Here is a 24,704-nt window from a genome sequence, read left to right on the forward strand (position 1 = left end):
TTTTAAAAATTATGCTCTTTTACACAGGCTCTTATGGAAGTTGGGAAAAAACTTTAATCAAACGTGAATATTGCTCTTAAAAATGGTTAGGATCGGAAAAATAAAATTGTAATTAAAGAATTAAATATTACTAAACATTTTAAAACAATAAAAATATGCACTTACAATGTAATTATTGAGATAATGGAATGAATAGATAACGTTTTGACAAATTTGAACAAACATCTGATCCAATGAAAGGAAATATGGCAACACTGTACGCTGTATTTAATGCTTCGACTGATGCGTTATATTTGAATAGCTCAATTATAGATTATAAAATTATTCCAGTCGAAAATATATGTAGTAATAATTAATATTAAATAAATTTTTCGTGATCTAAAGCAATATACTAGCAATTTGAAACAAAAATTGAAAGGATCTCTTTGCAAAACGAACAGTATAGATGTTATGTCATAATCTTCAATTTGACAAGTCGACGTCTCACTATCATACACTGAACTTCTTGATAGTTATCATATGGATTCTCGGTTTGCACATTTTATTTTATTCTCATCAATCCACATTCTCTTTTACACTCATTTTATATTACTTTTCAGTCATTACTTTTCCTTTGTACCTTGGTTGTTCATTCATGTTTACGGAATTCGCGCAAAGTTGACAGTAATGACAGTTGACCCAACTTTTACCACCACGCTATGGCAATAGACACTTTTATTCAAATAAAAAGTGAACAGACGTGTATTAAACACGAAAAAAATATGCAAGCTAATATGTGTTGTATAAATTTCATTCTAAATAGCATACTTAGTTCGCTGAAATTAATTTATGTAAAAGTTGGTACTGCAACAAGAGTCCCGTGTATAAACATAGGCATACTCTCCGCACCGCCCGCCCCGGAAGAGGTGTATCGAACGTCCTTATAACTAATCATGAAAAAACTAGATTCAAATCTGCATGTGATCTGAACCACAAATTATTGTAGGTTTTCTTCTTCTTCTTTCTTTTTTATGACATTCGTCCTTGGATATTTATCCAAAGCTGAAGAATGTAGATGTTATAATTGAATAAACTATAAAACTAAATCTCTAAACTTAAAAGAACTTTGAACTTTGAAGCCCGTTTTCTAGAGCTGAATTATATTCGCAATATACTTCATGTAATCTTTAAGTGGTCGTATGTATTTACACCTTTTCCCTAGTTCCATGCATAATAGAGTAATTAGTTCAAAGTAAAGTATCAAACGTATCAAAGTTGGAACAAAACACATCGCATTGTGGGTTGTTAACCTAGATAAANAAAAACAGGAGATCTCATAGTGAAAACAGTAGAACAGGAGAGTGAAAGTGAAAACAGGAGATCTCCTGTTAAAACAGGAGATCTGGTAACACTGAACATAATTAACATAAACAACATGAATGACATGAAATGATTCATAATTGCAATTGTCAAAATTTATTCTACAAAATCTTTGTGGCGACATCTATATACTCTTTCCCCAACTTGTATATCCATCTCAAGTCACGTGGTTCCCAGTGTCCCCATATATTCAAGTATAAGTTCTCGGGCCCTGGTTCTCGGGCACTGGTTGTTAAAGAATACAAATAAAGTGAAGAATTATAATAAACATAAACATTTTGTGAAATGAAGACTTTTAAAGCTCCGGATTGGGATTCAGATGCCGAAGAAGATAATTCTTTCCAGGAAATGTTTAAGGTAAGCTTTTTAAGTTTTAGTCCTATAAAAAAATTGATTTTCTGTGTGACAAGTAACTTATTACGTTATTATAAAAAATTTTTTCTTTAAAAACATTTGTCAAAAGCGAAGAAACAAGGGATCATATTCAAGTGATCATATCCTAAGTAAATTTTTTACATAGAAATATTAAACAGGTAATTAGAAATATAAAGTGAGGTTATGGAAAATTGTCGAATTCGCAAAAGTTTAGTCAAACTGATTAATTTAAAGTAGCAATTGTTTGTGTCAAAAAAAAGTGTTGAACGTATTCATAAAATTCATGTTATTGTACATTTGTCGTTCCATATCATCTTGTTGATTGTATTTCCTAGAATATATAAAAAACTGTACAAAATGGCATGGAGTAGTGTGAGGCACATGTTTAAAAACCATTCGTCAATTTTCGCTGGAGGAAGAGTGATTTGTGGTGCTTCAGCAACGGGCATTTTGTTCTCCAAAATAGGTTTAACAACTAGTTCATTGCTGAATATTCCACAAAAAGTTACTATAGAGAATCCTCAAAAAGTAACAGTGATAGAGAAGGCTTTTCAAGAAAAATCTTTTACTACAACTGATGATGTCACTCCGGAAGATAAAAAACCCTCTACGAGCTCACTTAAATACACTTTGCTGGGTATGGGAATCTCAGCTACTTTACTTGGTACTTATTTAATATATGAGTATGGTAGTCCAAAAATAAATACAGAAGGTGAGACGTTAGTTGACGAGTTTTCTAAGTACCCTATTTGGAAGCAATATTTCTTACGAGGATTAAGACAAATAGAAGATTTTACAGTTTTCATCCAGGAACCGTCACGGGATAAATTATTACCGGATCCTGTATCTTATCCTTACTACCAACCCCCATATACTCTCGTTTTGGAATTCACCGATGTTTTGGCACATCCCGATTGGACCTACAAGACAGGTTGGAGATTTAAGAAACGTCCTGGTTTAGACTATATGCTGGAAAACCTCGTGGGACTCTATGAAATTGTTGTGTTCACTGCGGAACCAGGTATTACTATTTTTCCCGTCATAGAGGCTTTGGATCAGAAAAATTTAATTTCTTACAAGCTGGTGAGGGATTCGACGCACTTCGTTGAAGGTCATCACATTAAGAACCTCGACAAGCTGAACAGGGATTTAAAGAAGGTGATCGTGGTGGACTGGAATTCCGACTCTGTCAAGTTTCATCCGGACAATCATTTGAATATCCAGAGGTGGCGAGGTGAAGACGATGATAGTGCTTTAGTGGATTTGACGTCTTTCCTAAAGACTATCGCCCACACCGAGATAGACGATGTTCGGGATGTACTGAAATTTTACAAACAGTATGAAGACCCGCTGCGCGAATTTAGGAATAAGCAGAAGGAATACTATGAGAATGAGCAAAAGAGTCAGGAAAGACCAATGGGACAACCTATTAAAAAAGTTTTCGATTATATTTTCTAGTTTTTTCGGTATGCTTTGTAAAATATTTTAAGTTAATTGTTCATTAAAGTTTCCTAAAATAAAGCTCGTATTTCTGTTTTTGTTTACAATAAATTGTAATCTATGCTTCTCATTAGAATTAACGCACCACTAAAAATGAATCCCATTTTCAAAGTTGATTTTCTTGCAATCTTTTTTAAATTATAGGTTTATTCCTTGGTTGTTGCTAAGAAAGACATTTTAACTGTGTTTCTAAATTATTAACAGATATAAATCCAAAATCATTTTGATCAGAACGATAAAGTAGACTTTCCTTGATTTAGTTGGCAGATATAGAAATTACAATGATTTTTAAAATCAGATTAGTTGTTCACGATACAATTTGAATCTGATAAAGTCTTTAGAAGCTCAGGGCCATTTTTAGTGGTGCATTCGATCAATTGATTTTTCACAAATTCTCTGTTGGATTATATTTTAGGAATCCTTAAATAGGAAAAAGAGAGATCGATTAGTTGTTGCTAAAGATGACAGAAACCAGAAGAAACTAGAAAAACTGTTTAAGAAACAGTTCAGAGATCTAAAATCTAATGATTTAAATGTTATAACTGTACAAACGAAAATTGAGCTGGGCAAGGCTCAGAAAAATAGAGGCGAAATGCCCAGAGAAAACTTTGAAGCTTCAAAAAGAGAAAAGTTGAGGAAAAGATGCAAAAAGTCGAGAGCTAGTGATTCTGAAGATTCCGAAGGTGAAGTAACCAAAAAGCAGAAGAAAATGTTGAAGAAATACAGTTCCGAACTTAACAGTCTAAATAGTAATTCCGACAAACTATCCAAGGAATTGTTAAAAGAAAAGAAAAAACAGAAGAAACTGAAAAGAAAGTTGGAGAAAGCAGCGAGAAAACAAATGTTGTTGAACAGAGCCATCGAAAAAAAAATCGTAGACAGTTTCGAGAACTTGCAAATGCAGAAAATTAAGAAAGAACCCGTTGATGACATAAAAAAACCCACAACTAGTCGGAAAGATAAACTGACAAAGACACGGGAAAAGGAGAAAATCGACAGTGATATAAACATTCCCGAATCTCTGAGAATAGCCAAAAAAATACAACTACAAGAGAAATTAAAGACTATTTTAACCCAAGTGCAGAAAAGGGAAAGCAAACCCAAACCTGTTATGACCCTGAGACAGAAAATGATGGAAAAATTGAAAGCGGCTCGGTTCAGATTTCTCAACGAACAGATCTACACTACAGACAGCAAAGAGGCTCAGAGGATATTCAAGAGTGATCCCGAAGCTTTTCTGGCGTACCACGAAGGTTACCGGCAACAAGTAAAAGCCTGGCCAATGAACCCTTTAGATATAATCATTAAAGCCATTAAAAAAATGTATGTGAACAACAACTGTCAAATATGTCTCTCTAAAAGGTATTTTTCAGGCCCAAAACTCATATAGTGGCAGACTTTGGATGTGGCGAAGCCAAACTGGCTAAATCTGTACCACAAAAAGTACATTCCTTTGATCTTGTAGCTATACATCCTATCATCATAGCTTGTGATATGGCAAAAGTCCCATTAAAGGAGGCTAGCATCGACGTAGTGGTTTTTTGTTTGTCTCTAATGGGTACCAATATTCACGATTACTTGCTGGAAGCAAACAGGGTGCTGAAATTGGGGTGAGTGATTCAAGATTTCACTTAAATGCTTCAGGTCATTTTTCTAATTAATACCATTGTTTTTTTTTTAAACATATCTATTATTAGTTCTCATATTTTTTTACTCTATTTTAAACATTCTAAAAAGTATTTATAAAATGAGTCAAAATAGTGTTCTTTGGTACCAGAAATCTACGTAAATCCTAAATCTACAGCATCAGATTCAGTAGGAAATTTTACACCGGAAATAATATCTTGAGTATGTTTCCCGAGTAATTACAGCTTATAATATAAAGGGAAAAAGTCGAAAAAAAATGAGAAATTGTTTTTTTACAACTTTATTTATTTATATATTTTCGAACAGCCCAACTTGTCTAGCATTTTTAATTTGAGTTTGAAAATGTATTTTTTATTAAAAAACGAATTGCCGGACAAAAAAAAGACACTGAAGTTTTCATAAATTTTTTTACAACTATTTAATTTAACTTTTTTTTTAATTTTCGAACAACCCAACCTGTCTGACGTTTTAACCTGAAGTATAAATATGTATTTTCAATAGAAATGCAAAATGCCAGAGGAAAATAAATCTTTTAAATTAGAAAAAAAAAGAAAACCAAGTTTTCGTTCATTTTTTTGTAACTTTTTAATTCATTTATACATTTTCGAACGCCTCAACTTGTCTGGCATTCGTATGTTGTGTTTATAAGCGCATTTAAATGCAAAATGCCAGACAAAAACAAATTGAAATTTTTATAAATTTTTCCACCCCCGTTTTATTTATTTATAAATTTTGGAACCGGCCAACTTGTCTGGCATTTAAAAATGAATAACATTTTATAATATCGCAAACACGATCTGATCTGATATTTTTACACAAGGCAGTTGGAATATTTATTAACAGATTTCAATGATTTTGAAAACTTTCTTACCATTTTTTTTTTCAGTATCGAACCTCCTTAAAACCACTCTTATTTTCATTAACTATCTTAACTTTTTCAAACCTCAAAATGCCAGACATTTTTCGATGACGCCACAACCATGTGCGCTAGCTCCCGTCCTATAACGCCCAGATAATATTCTTTGTTGACTGTTTCTCCAACCAGAAAGAATTCTGTGTGAACAACACAAGATAGTCAAAGAAAACAGTCGTGACTTTGATTTTTGATCGATTTTAACGTCATTTTTTTTTTGGTTTCGGCTCATTAGAAAGGAGCCATTCCAAAGTTTGTTGGCTTGTTTGCATGTCAAACTCGTTGACCCATGTCTTGTCACCCGTTATGATGCTTTACATAAATGTAGAATCCGAATTAGCTCATCTAAGCATGTCTTCAGCAACATGTTTTGCAATATTCTCTTTCAAAATTCAGTTCTTTTGGAATCAGCCATGCTGTGACGCGTTTCATATGCCAGCTCTCTCAAACTACAATGACTGTTTGCAAGCACCATTTTCTTCACGTTATCGATGTTTTCTTCAATTGAAGACGTCGAAGGAAGACCAGAACGTGGCAAATCATCAACCACTTCTCAACCATGTTTGTATGCTTTGTACCATTCGTTTGCTTGAGTTTTCGATAAAACTGGATTACTGTACATCTTACCCCACATTTCAACGATTCAGCACAAGAAATTCCATTTGTACCACAAAATTTTCGGCAAACTCTGTTCAATAACATTTTCTGTAGTAAAAATCGGGAAACACACTTTTAGCTCAGTATATGACGGTTTTTAGGTCCGAATTCTTGACACATGCACCGATTGACATGAAATTTTAACAGTAAGTAGAAAATTGCTCATGAAACAAAAGTTACATTGTGCCGATGTGTGCTTTCACCCTGAAGGTGGCAATGAAGGCACCCATTTTAATCGCAAAAATCAATAGAGGGATGAATTCTAAGCAAAAAATGCTCTATAACGTTTTTTCCAAAAATTTGTATTTTCCGAGTTATTTGTGATTGAAAATGTTGATTTTTCATCTAAAATGTGCATGTTTTTCAACCATTTTTTATAAATAACTGGAAATCCTTGCGTTTTATCGAAAAACCCATATAAAGCAAAAATAAAGCTTTTGAAATAACGAATCGATTCATTTTTTGTTGATTACTGTAGATGTAATAATAACTGAGTTATCACACTCTAAAGGTGATTGTTTATTTTTCGGAAAGTAAAATCGAACCTTTTACCGTAAAATAATGGCGAAAGAACTAATTTTTCGAAGAAAATGAATATAACCTTTCTTAAAGTGCTTGGAAAGACCTTTAAAATGCTTTTTGAAAAAATTTCGTAGCTCAAAAACTCGCGGAGTTATGATGTAAATAAAATGGTCATCTCATTTTTTTGGAGAAAAAATCAACAATAAAATCTATGGCTGAACCATAAAAATAGAAACTAAGCGTAATCCATGTACAGTTGACTCTATTTAGGTACTAATAATAGGCTCTGCAAGTTTGACCGGTTTAGAATACCTAAATTTAAAAAACAGTGAAATAACGAAAAAAAAAATTTTCATTTTAAAAAAATTTCCTTTATTTCGAAATGACTCAAAAACTAAACAAGATATGTGAAAAATGCAAGAGTTCAAAATTAAAGGTTTTTTTTTATATTTTTGCTCTTTAAATTTTTCTGTAGAGCAAAAATTAACTGAGATATTACGTTTTTTAGTTTGCATTTGCATGGAAGGACCACCTTTGAGCCCTTAAAACCTAAAAATCTCGAAAACGAAGAGTTCAAGACTCTTCAACTATAAAGGTTGATTTGTAGCTCTTGCAATTCCCTGCAAATTGCTTTTTGGAGTGATGAAAAATATTAAAAATTAAAAAGTTATTGTGAAAAAACGAATTGTATTATTCAGCGAAAATTGTCGGATCGTGTAAATGGCTTTCCGATAGTTTCCGAGGCGTAATGCACGCACAAACACACATACGTTGAGTGTTTTGAAACATGTAAAAATTCTTCAATTCCTCATTAAGGGTTGTTTTTTAAAGGTTGAAACGTTGCAATGAATCATCAGTAATATAAACAGTGACGAGTCTTTCATTCATTATAAATGCTATGAAGTGAACAAACATTTTTTGCTTATTTTCTGCAATAAGGGTGGTTGTTAAGGGTTGAAACGTTGCAATAAATCATGTATTATTTCATAAACGGTAAAAAATATTCAATTCTTCATTATTGCTCCGTCAAAACATTTCAGAGCCGCGAAAGTAATTTCTGTTTTTTTTAAAGGGTGGATTTTAAGAGTTGAAATGTTTCTACAAATCAAAAATTATTATTCAAAACAAAAGAATGCTTATTCTATTGATATAACACTTAAATCTATCGTTTTTACGTTTTTTGCAAGAAGGAGTAATTTTCACCCCCTAAAAACAATAAGGATATGTAACTTTTGTAAAGGAGGATGAATTGAGCTTACTCACCAATTTTCATGAAATTCAGTGAGTGTGTCAAGAATTTGGTGGTAATACCCTATTTTTACCGTTGTATACTGGACTATTTAGATAGATTATCGAAATTAACAGTTATACACAGTGCTATCAACTTTTTATCAAAAAAGAAATTTAAATCAACTTTACATGGTATTTTTAAATGACAAATTCTTGGTACTTTGATCACTTCAAATCCTGACGAAAATTTTTGTAACAATTTATTATTGAAGCTATTGTGGAAATCAAATACTCTGCCAGCTGCAGGCCTGCCCAGCATTAAATTACACCCCAAATAGCTAGTAAAAAACTGATCATTCGTCAGTAGAACCACCGGACATAGTCTGGTTTGGTGTAGCCCAGAGTAATTATTTCCCGCAATATCGCCAGTTAAAAATTTTATTTGGCATAATGCAAAACAAGTCATGCTTTCATAGCACCCACATATTAGTAGGTCACTCTCTATCAGCAATGCTTTGTGTCGGTAAGCATTGAGAAACAGTGGCACATATAGGTTATATCTCGCCCGCAGTTTACCACTGAATCTCAAACTAATCCCATTATTTTAGGGGGATAATGAAAATTGCAGAGGTGGAGAGCAGATTCGGCAACTGCGACAGTTTCATAGAAGGAATTCAATATTTTGGTTTCAAGAAAGTTTGGAAAGATCTGTCTCACAATTTGTTCTGTTTTATCGACTTCAAAAAGGTGAGCAACATCAAGGATAAGAAGAAGTTACCTACAATAAGTTTACTTCCATGTTTGTACAAAAAACGATAAAATAAATAATTACAACAAATAAGGAATATTATTTCAACGTTAGGCACTTTTAATAACAGATATCAGAGGTGGCCATACGACGATAAGTTGAGCAGTTGTTTTGGGTTTTCCACCCCGTCTAGAACGTCCTCGGCTTCCTCCCGAAGGTTTTCGACTCTTTCGAGTAGTAACATCTACATAAAAAAAAAAATTAATAATTTACGATTTTATATCAACATTTTTTTACCTTAGACGCAGCGATTAACTGATTGGCCACCCTTCTGGACATGAAATCTATACTGTCTACCAAATCGTCGGCGTTCGCCTTTGCTATGCTCTGCAAAGTTTTATAACCCGCGTTGTAAAGCTGCTTTGCTCTGCTCTAAAAAGAAAAGCGCAATTTAGTCTCGGTTTGTATCGGTTCAACAATTCCTTTTACCTGTTTGACGGCAGGCAGTTCCATCAGAGGCAGCAGCTCTTTGACGCAACAGTGCGATAACCGTTGGCTCATTCCTTTCAAGAGGTAGGAATACGCCCAAAACTCTTCTAGATTCTCGCAAAAGTTCACGACGTTAGAAGCAAATGTGGCCGAAATTGTCATGAGGTTTTGTACAATTCCTCGGTTGATCTAGAAACATATAAACGCACCATTTTTTTGTAAACAGCGATGCAAGAAAAAATTAAAAACTCGGCTTGTTGGAAGTAATGGAAAGGTCTCGATAATTCATCTCGTAAACATGTAAAGAATGAGATGGTGTTTGCTACCTCGTCGGATATTAGCTCTGCATTGTTTTGTTTCTGCATTAAATCACTTAACTGTCGATTTAAAACATATAAAAATTAATTTGGTGGGCAGCTGTGATGTGTTAAATCATGCTCTAACAGCGCGATCTATTAATAGGAAGTTCAACTAAAATCTCACACTACTGTCCTCATTTTATTTGCTAATAGACATACACTAATGCAAACAAAGGGTCAATAGAATTTCCGAAATATTTAACAGGCTGTGGTTAGGTGAAAAATGGTCGTAGCAGAATTAAAAAAAAGTATTTTGATGCTCTAAGATTTTAGTTTTTAGACCTTTCGGTCAAATATTTTTAGGAGCTACTGTTATGAAATTCTAAGAAATAGCATTACAAAAAAATTTTACAATTTTTTTTCCTCTGAGTACAGACTTGGAAAATTTTTTTTCAGCTAAGCCATTGCATGGACCAGATAGCTTGTTTATTCAGCATCAATTTCCTTTTTTTTTTAATTTCGATACAACCATTTTTCATCGAAATATCAAATTTTCAACAGAAAAGTATCCTTTTGGCTTCAATCATCGATATATCGGAGACAAATAGTCGTACAGAGAATTGAAGGGCAGTTTCAAAAACTGGAATAAAATTCCTATAATATGCTGCTGCAACTTTTCGGATTTTTTTTTTATTTTTTACAAGAATTTAAAAAAACAGGAAAAAAAGGGTAATTTATGGTATTTTAGAAAATTGACGGCTAAATTAGAAATATTCACGAAATGACTAATGTTAAGCATGACTCTTATAGTTCGATATACCCAGAAGAACCCTGTGAAGTTTCATCTCAATCTAGCGAACCGTTTGTTTGTTTCAAACAGTCAAACTTTTGAAAAAAATTAAAGACGTTTTTTGATCTTAAACACTATAATCATGATTAAAAAAAAAAATGTTCTGAGGTTTTCTCACATTTTTACCGCAAATAACGTTTAATTGATGAAAAAGAATTTTTTTTCAGAGAAAAAAGGTAGTTTTGGAAAAAACTGTTTTTTAAGTGATTACAGACTGCACGAAAATTAATTCGAAATTTGTCTCAAAAAACGATATGAATCTATTTTGGGTCATCAACTTTAAATTTAATTTAATTAAAAGTTGATGAACAAAACCATAGGACGGAAAAGCCGATTCGCGCTGCAAAAAAAAAATTGAAAATTTCAAAAATTTTCCGAATTTTTTTTTTCATCAATTTGCGGTAAAAATGTGAAAATATCTCAAAAAGAGAGTTTTTTTTTTCCATTTTAGTCATGATTATGAAATGTTGAAGCTCCAAAAAAGTGTGACCCTTAATTTTTTTTCAAAATCTTTCCTGTTTTTTCTTTTTTCCGGTTTTCTATCTTTTGAAAAAAAATTAAGGGTCACACTTTTTTGGAGCTTCAACATTTCATAATCATGACTAAAATGGAAAAAAAAACTCTCTTTTTGAGATATTTTCACATTTTTACCGCAAATTGATGAAAAAAAAAATTCGGAAAATTTTTGAAATTTTCAATTTTTTTTTTGCAGCGCGAATTGGCTTTTCCGTCCTATGGTTTTGTTCATCAACTTTTAATTAAATTAAATTTAAAGTTGATGACCCAAAATAGATTCATATCGTTTTTTGAGACAAATTTCGAATTAATTTTCGTGCAGTCTGTAATCACTTAAAAAACAGTTTTTTCCAAAACTACCTTTTTTCTCTGAAAAAAAATTCTTTTTCATCAATTAAACGTTATTTGCGGTGAAAATGTGAGAAAACCTCAGAACATTTTTTTTTTTAATCATGATTATAGTGTTTAAGATCAAAAAACGTCTTTAATTTTTTTCAAAAGTTTGACTGTTTGAAACAAACAAACGGTTCGCTAGATTGAGATGAAACTTCACAGGGTTCTTCTGGGTATATCGAACTATAAGAGTCATGCTTAACATTAGTCATTTCGTGAATATTTCTAATTTAGCCGTCAATTTTCGAAAAAACCATAAATTACCCTTTTTTTCCTGTTTTTTTTTAATTCGTGTAAAAGATGAAAAAAAAATTTTTCGGAAAAGCTGCCAGCATGTTATAGGAAATTTATTCCAGTTTTCAAAACTGCCCTTCAATTAATTCTCTGTATGATCATTTGTCACCGAGATATCGATGATTGAAGACAAAAGGATCCTTTATCATTAAAAGTCCGATATTTCGATGAAAAATATCGTATCAAAATTTAAAACAAAGGAGATTGAAGGTGAATAAACAAGCTAACTGGTCCATGCTATGGTTTAGATGAAAAAAAATTTTCCAAGTCCCTGGAGAAAAAAAAAATATTTGCAAAAATTTTTTGTCACCCTATTTCTTCTTTCTGTAATTGGGTGTTTAACCTGTTGAAAATAAACGTATTATTATTATTATTATTATTATTAATTGCATGATAACCGTAGCTTCTAAAAATGTTCGACCTAAAGCTCTAAAAACTAGAATCTTAGAGCTTCAAAATGCTTTTTTTAATTCTCGATACGACCATTTTCCACCTAAAAATTTCTGAAATTGTTTTGACCTTTTAATTGTTTGCATTAGTGTAGAGTAGAGGGTTACTCTACTCTTCATCTAGAAATTTTGTCTAATATGCCTGTAGTTTAGTACGTCACAAGTGTTAGAACATTAGAAGTGTTTTAAATCAAATAAAAAATATGTAAGAAGTATTTACGGAATGGCGAATAATTTTTTTAGATGCATACTCAGTTTTTGTCTCATCCAATCATCGTAAATTTTTGATCATACATCTAAATTGAACCATTTTTGAGAAAATTGCAGATTTGTTGTAAATGTTTAATAATGTTTTAATTATTGAGGTTCTACAAAAATTCCAGTATCATTGCAAATCAAGAAGTTGGTGGAGGCCAATTTGAACAAATGTTGAAATAATTCTTTGCACAAAATTTAATTCATAAATTTTTAATAAATTTTATTTTTTTTACAACAAAACTGATTTCCTTGAAAACAGTTCACGGTCAATCATTCTAACACACAAACCTGATATTTTTCGGAGACTTGAAAAACTGGCATTTCGTTCCACAGATCGTAAAGCATCAACGTCACATAGAATCTATTGATAACTCTCTCTGGTACATTCTACGACAACACAGGTACGTTAATATAAAATTACTTTGCTGTAATAGTAATATTATTACCTTTATTGGGATGTTAGACAACATTTTGACAGCTACCGATTCATTTATGCCTAAGATCTTGGCAACTTTCATTTCGCTTGGTTTTAGATGGGTCAACTAAAATGGTTAGTTTTTCTTTCAAGTTGAACGAAAAATCAATTACAAAGTTTCTGTATTAAAAGTGGTGCTTTAGGTTTTAAGGAAAGAAGTCATGAATTTATGTAAAATATCTCAAATGATGTCGCGGTTTGGCGACTTAACAAAATAAAGATAAACATTCGGTGAATTTGTTTTCAATTATATCGACCAGTGCCGGAAACGCTGGGAGATACTGTTATTAGGAACCTCAGAATTTCAATGCCACTATTTTGAAAATTAAAAAAAAATTTAAAAAATGTATAATTAAAAAAAGAGCAACCAGCATTTAAATATCATAATTTCTTCTTACAAAGATTTTAACATTTACTTACCACTTCATAGTACACTTGCATGTTGGGCTTTATCTGTTCAGAAGTCTCGTAGGGTGTAACTAAATAAAGGAGGTGCAAATGACCTTGGAGCACCAAGCTAGACTGGGCCTGATAGAGATCCTCGTACAACAAGTGTGCCCTCGAAAGTTCCAACCCCCCTAAAATTGGTTCAAAATATAGTACGAATATTAGGTCGATTGTGCAACCCCTATTTTTAATTTATTTTGTAATTTTTTGGGGAATGGTGACAAAGAACACATGAGAAATTGGCACGGTATACAAAAAAATGCCTTAAATATACTTTTTTGGTAAAATGATAAACTATACCTTAGAATTCTCCACGAAATCTAAAAATTAATCCCAAATGATTATTAGGTCATTGGTGTAGAAGTTGGGGTAAAAAAAATCCCGCTTTACTACCTATTCCTACGCCATTTTGAATTATTTATTGAGTTCTATTTGTGGTTAAAGTTTGATTCACTTGAATTGAAACAGCCTGTAGATAGAATATATAAAGTATATACAGGGCGTTCTCAAAGTTGTGTTATTTATTTTAACAGCTGGTAGAACTCGTAAAAAAAGTCGATATACCAAAAATCGTTTATATAAAAGTTGCAGAAGAAGAGAGTTATAAAAATCCTGTTCTACAAAAATTGTTACCATTTGTTTACCATATATGTTTTTAAATTTTAATTTATTAAAATAATAATTGTTAATAAATTGCTTTATTTGGCAACTTTTATATAAATGATTTTTGGTAAATCGACTTTTTTTTACGAGTTCTACCAGCTGTTGAAGTAAATGACTCAACTTTGAGAACACCCGATATACAATCTAAAACATGTAATAAAGAACAAACAAAATAGGCTAATGAAGATACATAACTATAATTAAAAATATTTCAATGGATTTTACGAAATTTACTTCTGAGAACTGAAAAATGTCAATATTATAAATTGACGAGATGGTTTATTAATCAAGACATAACTAAAAGTGGTAAATTGCAAATAATTTTAACAATACAACAATTGATGTTTTTTTTAGTTTCTCCCATTATGAATTCTAATGATTTAAAACAATCACAGGGTTCTAACAATCTTATCAATACATATCCCGTTGGTACGATAGTTTCGTTGTATCAATGGTCATTCCAAGATTTTTCACAGAATTTACCATTTGCAGAACATTTTCTTATAAGTATTAAAACTCCAATTCAAAACATCGTTAATGTTGTCTTGCAATAGTTCATAGTCCAGCAACTCCGAATACTGAAATCCGATTTTACAATCGTCGTTGCGATAGTGTTTACAATAGTTTTTTTAGTAGTTAGTGTCAAAAATGGCTTGCATGTATAGCAACTTGGAGTTGATTGATATTGTTTTAATTTATGGTGAAACAAGACATTTGTATTATGGTGAAGGATTTGTGTTATGGTGAGACAAGACAACATTTGTGTTAGTTCGTAGAAACTGAGTCAGACAGACCCAAATGTGTTTACACGTCGGTAGACAAAATTTTGAACAGTTGTAACATGAGGTATGTCAAATTATTTTATTATTTAAAAACGCAAATTAATTTTATTAATTAATAAAAACAATAGCGGCAAAAGCAGTGGGATGCTATAAAATTCTATTTATTTCTTTCCTTGCGGAATTCTTTCAAGTTTTTGTCTGTTTTTATCACACTTTGTCACCATGGCTGTCGCATTATATGAGGTCGGGTTTTACAGTGGATCAGTTTCCAGTGGCGTGCAGAAATGTATTTTTAAATTATTTTCTAACTACGTTTTTGATTATTTCTTTACAAAATTGTATTCGTAAATCCAAAATTTTTTTTTTTGATAAGTTCTGAATCAAACTGTATCTTATATCTTTTAAATAAATATAAATATGTTCAATGTAATGTAGGACACCCAATAAGAACACACATTTTTAAAATATACTCTATCAAAAGCTTTCTGAAAATCTGTAAAAATTATATTGTAATTTGAAAAGCCTGAAGAATAAAATTATAAAAAGCGAGATCTGTTAGCCAATTTTGTTGTATAGTCATGTTATAAAAAGAAATAAAATTACTAAAATGTGCCCAATTTTGTTGCTCTGATAAAAACTAAGTTATTTAGGGAGAAAAAGATATTAAACAGTTCTATATAGGTGTTGTTACTTTGTTACCAATATTTTGTTAAAGTTTCGTCAGTTTCGTAATGCAATACAATCTTTGACCTACCGTTGTTCTTGGGCTAGGCTCTGTGGCGGTGGACCTACTATCAGAACGCCTGGGCCCACCCTGATGTTCATTCTGATTTTTGTTTTTGGTTTTAACCGCTCTTCAGCAATGGCGGTCTTCTGTGACGTTCTGTGGTAACTTCTGAGAGGACCACCATCGTCTGAGGAGTGGTTATGTCTGTACCGAGCTTAGAACCAAAAACAAGAACTAGAATAAACATTAGGGTGGGCCTAGGGGTTTTGACAGCACATCCGCCCCCACAGAGTCTAGCCTGAGAACAACAAGAGCATGTTAAAAGCTTATTTCTATCAAATACATCATAAAACATTTGCTATAAAAACATCTACTAAACTGTACCTTTAATGGCGGCACATCCTAGCTCGCTAACAACCATCTTAGTTTCATTCGTTAACACTACCACTTTCTTCTTGGCGGTGGATTTCTCCCCTTCTTTATTGCCAACGGGCGTATTCTGAGATTCGAACTGTAACAAAATACTAAGCATCTCTAACGAATACATAACCACTATACATACGTTAGCTGTGGAAACATCCATCTTTACTGAAACGTCGCACAACCCCGAGGAACTATCTTTCTTCTGTAAACCGCAAGATTCCTGTAGGGCGCCCAGTTTAAACAGATTCCTGATGACTTTATCCGTTAAATGCTTGATGTTGACCTCCAATTTGTCGCTTTGAGTGGCAAGTAGGGTCCTGGAGGCAACCGCTTGCAGTTCCACCCTAGTATTCGCAATTCCTAAGCTGATACAGCTTAGTAGTAAGTGTCTGGAAGAAGTGTTACAACGTAAGATGAAAATAGTCAATGCGGTTTGCAAAATAATAATATCCTGTCCCCTCCCTCACACGAAAATATAACTTCTGAGCTAATATTCTATACCTGAGGCCTTTTCCTTCCAATATGTGCATTCCTGACAAGGCTTGGTTCATCGGGGACAACAGCAGTTCCTTTATTTTGGGCAAATCCGGCTCTTGAGCGATAAGAATGCTGTCGCCGGTCTCGCCAAGACCCGTTCTACCTGCTCTACCGACCATCTGCTTGTACCTGGACAGATTTATGAAGTCCTTTCCGATGTAGGGAGACCTCAGTATAACCTATTCAGAAATTTCAGCTCAGATTTCCAACGATCGGGCTATACAGGGTGTTGTAGGTCGAGCTATTAATCACAGATTCTTTGGGCGAAAAATTTAAAAATTTAGAATTTTTTTTTCAATATTTGACGAGTATTTAACGTGAAATTGTGAGCAAAATAACGCAAAAAATTGATGTTTAGCAATAAACGCAATTAATGTTTAGCAATTTGATTCGAGCAATAAACTTGCTCCTTTAATTTTTTATAAAACTGACGATTCAGGAAAGGAAAATGGTACGACCGATCAATTTTAAAATTCATGGCATATACAGGGTGAGTCATTAATAATGGTATACAGCTTACTGGCAGATTGTTAATGTCAAAATATAGCGATTGAGCTAAAGATGCCTTAATCAATTTTGTTCATTGTTGTTCTACAGGGTGTTACAGTAGAAAAAATATTTTCTTTTTTTATCTATATTGTAAGTATGTATGGACCGATTGTTTTGAAAATTTGTAGTTTTACGTTTTTTGAGGTGGCAAATAGGAATATGCAAATAGTGTTGGAGTCACGTCTAGGGGGCACTAGTCGTACTGTCCTGTCAATGTAAAAATATGTCTTAACTTTTTATATTTTACAATTTTGAATTTTTTTACTAGAAATTGTTGAACTGCGTTCAATTCTAAATAAAAAAGGTATACTTGTTACAAATCGATAAACTCAACTGTTTTCGAAATACAGACATTTTAAGTTTTTGAGATTTGACGGGAATTAAATTAGAAATTATTTTTTCCAAAGTAGTAGGCATGGACATCATAAATTGACAGCTGTCACTACAATACCATATTGTTTTCTACTCAATTTGATTAAGAAGTAGTTTTTTTCCTTGTCGTTATTTTTTAGAGGAGGATATCTTAATAAAAGGCTAAGAAAGCGCATTGAAGTTGCTGGTAGTTAATAATTTGTTAAGATATGCATAATAAAATCTTTAATTGCTGTAATGTTTGTCTTAATTCTTAATTCAGGCTTGGTACCTTAAGACGTGCTAATTTTCTAATTTAATTCCCGCTGAATCTCAAAAATTTAGTTTATCGATTTGAAACTAGTACACCTTTTTTATTTAGAATTGAACGTAGTTCAATAATTTGTAGTTAAAAAATTCAAAATTGTAAAATACAGTACAGTAAAACTAGCGCCCTCTAGACGTGACCCCAATACTGTTTGCATATTCGTATTTGCCTCCTCAAAAAACGTAAAACTACAAATTTTCAAAACAATCGGTCCATACATACTTAAAATATAGACAGAAAATGAAAATATTTTTTCACCCTGTAGAACGAAAAGGAGCAATAATTGATTAAGGCATGTTTGGCTCAATCACTATATTTTGACGTTAACAATATGGCCATTAAGCTGTGTACCATTACTAATGACTCACCCTGTATTGAGCTAAAAAAAAATACAAACATTGGTACTTTTCGCAATATTTGCAAAGTAGTTGTTGATTTTCCAAAACAGCAAAAAAAGTAATTTTTTGTACTTTTTCAAATTAATGGCGTGTGAAAAAATTTTTTTCTCAAACAGCAAAAGGCCTTTGAAGTGATTCAGGTTTCTAAAACCCACCTTTTGATCGCTGCACGATCATGAAATACTAAAAATTTTCGGAGCCCGTGGGCAATTTTGAAAAAAAAAAAATTGTAAAATTTTTGCTTTGAATTATTTCTTATAACACTGAGTGATGCCCAAAAAAATTTTATGCCTCAAGATTTCAAAAGTACAATCTTTACGCTTCAAGACGCTTCTTTTTTTTTTACTCAATACAACCATTATTCACGAAGTTATAGCCTCAAAAATCACTAAAAAAATTTGGAAATTTTTCTGATCCTTTAATTTTTTTGTCGAGTTTATACATAGAAGGTATTCCCGTTTCGAATCTAACCATTGAGATCTCTGTTATCTCAAGATTTATAGGGTTAGTCAAATTGTGGAATTTAAAGCCGAATAACTCGCTGGAGAGACACTTGATCTACTTTTTTTTCAGTCAAAATTTTCAGCTTCCGGTTGACTACTTCAAAATGAAAAATGAGAGGCCAAATTTCTCTTCCGCAAGTCATTCACCATTAAATTCCCCAAACTGACCTTATATTTGTTACGATAACAAAAATCCTAACCGTGCGGCTATAAAAAATGGACATCTTGATAACTTACTCTCCTTGCTGGCAAATTCACACCCGCCGCTAAAGTAGAGGTGCAACAAATAACATAAATAATCCCCGCCCTAAAACTATCTTCTATAATTCTCCTTTCGTCACTTGTCAGTCCTGAAAATATTTTTATCTACTCACTTTGTTGCTTTTTTCTAACATGTAAATAAACGTCCAAAAATATAAAATCGTTTTTCATTGATAGCCATCTATTGTAAGTAACCGTAACTTACCGGAGTGGTGATATGCTATCCCGTACTGCACAGAGACTTTCAAAATATTGCATAAGTCGCCCGCCTCGTTTTTTAAAGCTTGTATAACTTGCACCTTTTCAGCTTTCTTATAGTTTCTCAATTCCCTAGAAAGTGAAGCGTTTAAAAAAAAATTCAATCATATTTTATGAAACGTACGGTTTGCACAGCCTGCACAACAGATTCGCAACGTTTTCGCAGTTTTTCTTCGACGCGCAAAATATCAAACATGATCCTTTAGGCACCACGTCCATCACGAGTCCTCCGAGCATGTCGGGATCTACTTTTAAAAGGGAATCGGAATACTGGAATCCAAGGATGTTAGGAAAATATTTTGCAAGATAAGAAATGTAAGCGTTACCCTATATTGCACCCTTTTAGGTTCAACCAGCAGATTATCTTCGTCGGTGTGGTTCCAGTTTATTCTCGAAATTTCTTTTCCACATTTCACGTATTCTACAAGCTCTATTGGTCGAAAGTTCTTCGTGTAGACATCCGCATTTAGGAATTCCGAAAGCTCTGGCAAATTTCCTATCGTTGCACTCATACCTACTATTTGAATATTTGCTACAAGAAATGAATAAAATTGTATTTATTTTCATATTCACATAATGCAAATTTGATATTAAATATTTCAATTATAGTCGGTTTTGAAGTTGGTCAAGACGTAGCGGTTTTGTTTTTCGGTTTTTGTTTTAGTGGTTGTAATAAAAAATAGTCCAGACGGTATCTGTCCATATTTGGGTGAATCGTATATCCACGGAGATTTTTGGGTTTTTGGCTTTCAAATATCACTAGAAATAAAAATTTTTCTATGTGCATAAAGAAAACGTGGGCTTAACTTTTGGCGGCACAATATGTTAAAAAAATTCAAAAAATTTCATATTTTTCTTTCTATTTAATTATGTATCTTTTCAAGAGTTGATTTTAGGCAAAACTGGAAGAGGACAAAAATGTTTGTAATTAAATTTTTCACAAAATATGACTAGTTACAAATCGAATGAATCATGATTATTATTGTAAAAATCGAAAAAATTACCAAAAATGGGGTTAAAAAACATTACTTTTTAGGGATTTTTTTTTGGGGTCTTTAAATTGGGTATAGGACCTTCAACTTGGCTCAAGAAAATTTCATGTTATGTAGAATCATCACACCAAATTTCATCAAAATAGGTTCTATAATAATTTTGCAATTTGCAAATTTTCAAAATTTTACACAGCACCCTTAGATACTTGAAAATTTAATCACATATAGAAGGCTTGTTTAAACTGGCGCTTGTTTAAACATTGGTCGAATTTTTGTACTTATAAACAATTAGAATAACTTTGTGAATATTCAATCAAATCAAATTTTTTAAAGCAGGTTTTAAAAGTTATTAGAAAGACACTTCTTTAAAAAAAAACAGATCGATTGGTCAATTAGTTACGTAGTAATAGCCGATCAAAGTTAACCATCATTTACACTAAATGTACTGGGACATCCGGGCCAACTTTTCGAAAAATACCTTTGGTATTCCGAGTACTTATCAGATCTAAGTTTGCAATATTATCTTCGTTGGCAACCTACTTTAAAACGTGTTCAAAGTTATTTATGCAAGCGAGAAATTCAAGAAAATCGTACGGGTGAATCGGTGAGTTCAAAACCGCAACGCGCTTAAAAATTTTTAATATCTCAGCCTCTAGTGCAGGGGTCGGCAAGTAATTTTAGGTGGGGTCCGGATACTTTTGAAAATTTTTAACGAGGTCCAGAAAAAAATTCATATTTCTTATTTTTTATTTTAATTTGGACTCAAATTTAATCTGCTTACTAACCATTAAGAACTCAAAACACTCACACAATTGTAAAATACTAGAAAAAATGATAACATTGGCACTTAAACGTAAAAAACATTTTTTAAATAATTTATTTGAGTAATTTATACTTTCAAAAAATTTTTGGCGGTCCAGTATTTTACCTTCCGCGATCCGGACCTGGACCGCGGTCCGCCAGTTGCCGACCCTTGCTCTAGTGGTCCGATTTTGATGATTTCTTTTAGATCGATGTCTTGCGATTAAAAAAAAACAATTAGCGTATTTTCAAATGCCTATCGTTAATAATTACTGGTCTTTCAACAGTTCAATAATTATTTATCTTTAAACTTCCTTTAATTATCAACTTTATTTTTCTATTGTATCAAAGGTAAGTGCATAAACTTATATACTGTTTATCAAAGATCAAAAACAAGTTTATTTAAATATTCTAAAATTGTTTAAACAAGGATTATTTTAAAAATATGTCTAAAATTAGTAATATAATGAGTTAATTTCTCATTTATTAATTAATTATATTAATTAATTATACTTTAATCACAAAATAAATGACTGAATAAATTAATTATAAAAGATCAATAATATTTTATTCATTAAACTTAATAACTTTTAAAACCTGCTTTAAAAAATTTGATTTGAATATTCAATTCAGTTATTTTAAATTTTTTTATAAGTACAAAAATTCGACCAATCTTTAAACAAGCGCCAGAGCTCTCTAATTGACGGATTCTAATTTTTCAAAAAGCGTTTGAAAGCTTGAGAGCCCTTCTATACGTGATTAAATTTTCAAGTATCTAAGGGTCTTGGTTTTTGCTGGTCAAAATTTTGAAAATTTGTAAAATTATGCAAAATCTATAGAACCGATTTTGATGAAATTTGGTGTGATGATGAAGTTTTCTTCAGCCAAGTATGAAGGTTCTATACCCAATTTAAAGACTCCAAAAAATTCCCTAAAAAGTAATGTTTTTTAACCCCATTTTTGGCGATTTTTTCGATTTTTACTATAATAATCATGATTCATTTGATTTGTAACTAGTCATGAGTATAGCTAGAGAAACATGTCGGGATTGTAAAAATATTGTTTTTTTTTGCAAAATTGTCAAGTTAAATTTTTAATGAAAAAAGGGCAGTTAGGTATTTGTTTATAACAATTGTTTAAATTAACTTATCGAAAAATCCGTATATGTTTTTCTTCAAAATGTTTTAAATATGTGGTTAAAATAAAAAAGAAAATATTGAAAATTGTTGGAGTTATGGTGCGTGCCGTTTTGAAAAAGCGTGTTTCGTGAAAAACGTGTTTAAAGTTTTAAAATGAGTTTTAGACATGAAAACATAAAAAATTGTTTTAATTTTGACTGAATTGTACACATATACTCCCTAACGACATCTATGAGTGTATTAGAGAAGTTATAAATCAATAGGCGATACCTTCCGAACAAGTATGTTCATAGTGCAGGTAGCTGTATGAGAGACGCCCGACACGCTTCAAGAAAAGTGCAAAATTAAAACACGCATGTATAAAACCTTTTGCCTCATATTCTACAAGGTTCAAACTACCTTTTAAGCAAAAAAACGAATTTTTGAAAATTTTACAGTGGTGTAACCCCTTAAAAAACATTATTTCAGACCAGTATTGTGGGGAACACAAACTATCACCTCTGAAAAAGAGGTCCCCATTTAAAATTATATAAATAAGAAAATCACAACATTTAGACACATACCTTTTAAGAACATTATCTTCGTGAGACAAGCCTCCAAAGTAGCCCCTCTACCACTTTCTCCAATAAGGTGGAGTTCATCAACAACTATCAGTCCAATTTCGTGCAATCGATTCGTCTCGATTAGACTATTTACGATCCCCAATGCCTTTTCAATGGTCGCGATATACACCGAGTTCTTTCTACGTCTCTTCCTTGGTGGATAAACGCCTTTATTCGATGCGTATTCTTCCACCAAAAAGTCCAAGGCGACTCCAAACGGTGAAAAGGCCCACACCTAAAAATATCGTAAGGTTAGTAATTTAAATCGATAGACGTTTGCTCTTACTTTTTCTTGAACAATAGAAACGTAAGGCAGAATAAATATGGCGTTCCGCTTGTAACACATGATTTCACGCAACATAAGGATTTCTGCAACTAGAGTTTTTCCGCCGCTTGTCGGTAATGCGTAGATCAAGTTTTTTCTGCTTTCGATGGCAGGTAAATTCAAACACTCATGTTGCCAATCTACAGATGAAAAATACTTGACAATTTTAAACTCAAATATGCGTTTTACTTACCGTAAAGCTCTTCTACTGCCTTATACTGTTTTATTAGATCTTTCACTTTCAATGGCAAACCGTAGAATGGCCCCAAATTGCGGAATTGCGACTTTTTCTCTGATAATGTCAAATTCAGGGTACTATTTCCTGGTTTTTGAGGATGCACAGATTTAGTTGCGTTATTAATAAGAGCTTTCTTAATGACGCTTCCAAAGCTTGCGTTAAAACTTATTCCGTTCAAAAGCGTATTTTCCGGCCATGTAATATCCTCGCTGTTTTCTTCAGAGTTTTCTTTGTTTCTGGTTTCTTTTAAGTCGTCGCTGAAAATTATATCCAAGAGCTTGTCAGGGACTTTACTCGAATGCTCCGTGCCCATCGCGAATATCGAATGCTCGATTTGCTCGAACAAGTTATCAACTTCCTCGCGGTACTGCGTAGTGACTTTTTCATCTTCAAAGAGCGCAGATCTATCGCTTATTTCTTTATCTAACGTGGCCTCCCCTGATTTGGTAGTCCTTAATTTCTCTTTAAAACTTTGTAGCAGAGGCACTTTGAATTCTTCTTGATCCGCTTTTTCAGTTTTATTTTCGGTATTATGTGCAGTTTCAACTAGTGCTTTATCGATTTGATTGATAACTTGCGTGTTAAAAAACTGCGAAGGGATATTGTACGTTTCATCGCATAACTGTCCTGGTTTTTCTGGATTCTTTTGGGTTAAGTAGTTAGCAAAAGCATCATCGAACTCTGATTTGCTAGAATTAGATTTATGGTTCACTTCATTTTCATTTTTTTCTAATAGTTTCGTTATGTCTAGATCATCTAGTGTGTCTTGTAGAATGTCTACACCTGATTCGTTTATTTCTATGTCGTGTATTCTTTGTGGAGTGGTTTGTTTGTCGAATTTTAATTTTTTCTCTGGGAAGACTGGCGGGGTTTGTTCATTAGGTCGTTTTAAAGAATTGTGATTTTTCGTCTTCGATATTCTTTCTTCTTCAATTTCAAACGATTCACATGAAGACATGGAACTAAAGCCACTTGATTTTTTTTCTAAAAGGTGTAAAGGTAAGTAAAGTGTTATTACTTTAATTCAGTACTTACGAATAACATTCTTCTTTTTTGATAAGTGCTGCGACTTGCCCTTAGATGTTTTTGATGTATTCGAATTCAAACTGGAATCGTCTAAATTGATAGCATTGAAAAATGTGTTGTCTACATTTAGAGTCTGTGTAATGTTTAGGAAATTGTCTGAAACATTTTGTGATATTTTAGACTCAATAACTTTTATCACTCAGAAATACGTACCTACATTTTTTGAGGAGCCTGGTTTGACGTTCTTTATCTTATCCATTTAATTAGAATAAAAATTTAGGAAAATTGTTTGTGTTTATACTGTTTGTTTACAATAACCAACCAGTTTCGAACATAACCTAAAAAATTTCAGGCTCAGGCGACCTCTAGTGGGAGATGTG

At 32.4% G+C, this 24,704-nt stretch overlaps 3 protein-coding genes across 3 annotated transcripts; 2 read left to right on the forward strand and 1 right to left on the reverse strand.

Annotated features, from left to right (window-relative positions):
• Window positions 1–1,530: 1,530 nt before the first annotated feature.
• LOC108911205 (ribosomal RNA-processing protein 8) lies at window positions 1,531–9,114 on the forward strand. Its single transcript, XM_018716076.2, has 4 exons — window positions 1,531–1,716; window positions 3,650–4,557; window positions 4,608–4,844; window positions 8,812–9,114. The coding sequence occupies exons 1-4, from the start codon at window positions 1,645–1,647 to the stop codon at window positions 9,020–9,022; spliced, it is 1,428 nt and encodes a 475-aa protein (XP_018571592.1). The 5' UTR covers window positions 1,531–1,644; the 3' UTR covers window positions 9,023–9,114.
• Window positions 1,926–3,641, forward strand: LOC108911206 (mitochondrial import inner membrane translocase subunit TIM50-C-like). Its single transcript, XM_018716077.1, has one exon. It carries the CDS (start codon window positions 2,092–2,094, stop codon window positions 3,190–3,192), a length of 1,101 nt encoding a protein of 366 aa, XP_018571593.1. The 5' UTR covers window positions 1,926–2,091; the 3' UTR covers window positions 3,193–3,641.
• Window positions 9,073–24,645, reverse strand: LOC108911204 (helicase POLQ-like). The gene is made up of 18 exons (XM_018716075.1): window positions 24,538–24,645; window positions 24,334–24,480; window positions 23,254–24,282; window positions 23,022–23,200; window positions 22,697–22,970; window positions 19,528–19,733; window positions 19,326–19,471; window positions 19,149–19,273; window positions 18,920–19,032; window positions 16,518–16,732; window positions 16,156–16,405; window positions 15,978–16,104; window positions 13,395–13,552; window positions 12,946–13,041; window positions 12,788–12,886; window positions 9,441–9,629; window positions 9,249–9,383; window positions 9,073–9,195 (listed from the first exon to the last, which is right to left on the reverse strand). Exons 1-18 carry the CDS (start codon window positions 24,581–24,583, stop codon window positions 9,085–9,087), a joined length of 3,645 nt encoding a protein of 1,214 aa, XP_018571591.1. The 5' UTR covers window positions 24,584–24,645; the 3' UTR covers window positions 9,073–9,084.
• Window positions 24,646–24,704: the final 59 nt, after the last annotated feature.

The sequence above is a fragment of the Anoplophora glabripennis genome, unplaced genomic scaffold (assembly GCF_000390285.2).
Source record: "Anoplophora glabripennis isolate ALB-LARVAE unplaced genomic scaffold, Agla_2.0 scaffold144, whole genome shotgun sequence".
NCBI lineage: Eukaryota > Metazoa > Arthropoda > Insecta > Coleoptera > Cerambycidae > Anoplophora > Anoplophora glabripennis.

Excerpts from the sequence above, each read along its gene's own strand:
- LOC108911205 (XM_018716076.2), top strand. The coding sequence starts at position 1,645 with ATGAAGACTTTTAAAGCTCCGGATTGGGATTCAGATGCCGAAGAAGAT. Across the intron at positions 1,717-3,649 it reads CTTTCCAGGAAATGTTTAAG|GAATCCTTAAATAGGAAAAA; the intron begins GTAAGCTTTTTA and ends ATTATATTTTAG. Across the intron at positions 4,558-4,607 it reads ATTAAAGCCATTAAAAAAAT|GCCCAAAACTCATATAGTGG; the intron begins GTATGTGAACAA and ends GGTATTTTTCAG.
- LOC108911206 (XM_018716077.1), top strand. The coding sequence starts at position 2,092 with ATGGCATGGAGTAGTGTGAGGCACATGTTTAAAAACCATTCGTCAATT.
- LOC108911204 (XM_018716075.1), bottom strand. The coding sequence starts at position 24,583 with ATGGATAAGATAAAGAACGTCAAACCAGGCTCCTCAAAAAATGTAG. Across the intron at positions 13,553-15,977 it reads AGGATGTGCCGCCATTAAAG|GGGGGTTGGAACTTTCGAGG; the intron begins GTACAGTTTAGT and ends AACCAATTTTAG. Across the intron at positions 13,042-13,394 it reads TGCAAGTGTACTATGAAGTG|TTGACCCATCTAAAACCAAG; the intron begins GTAAGTAAATGT and ends TAACCATTTTAG.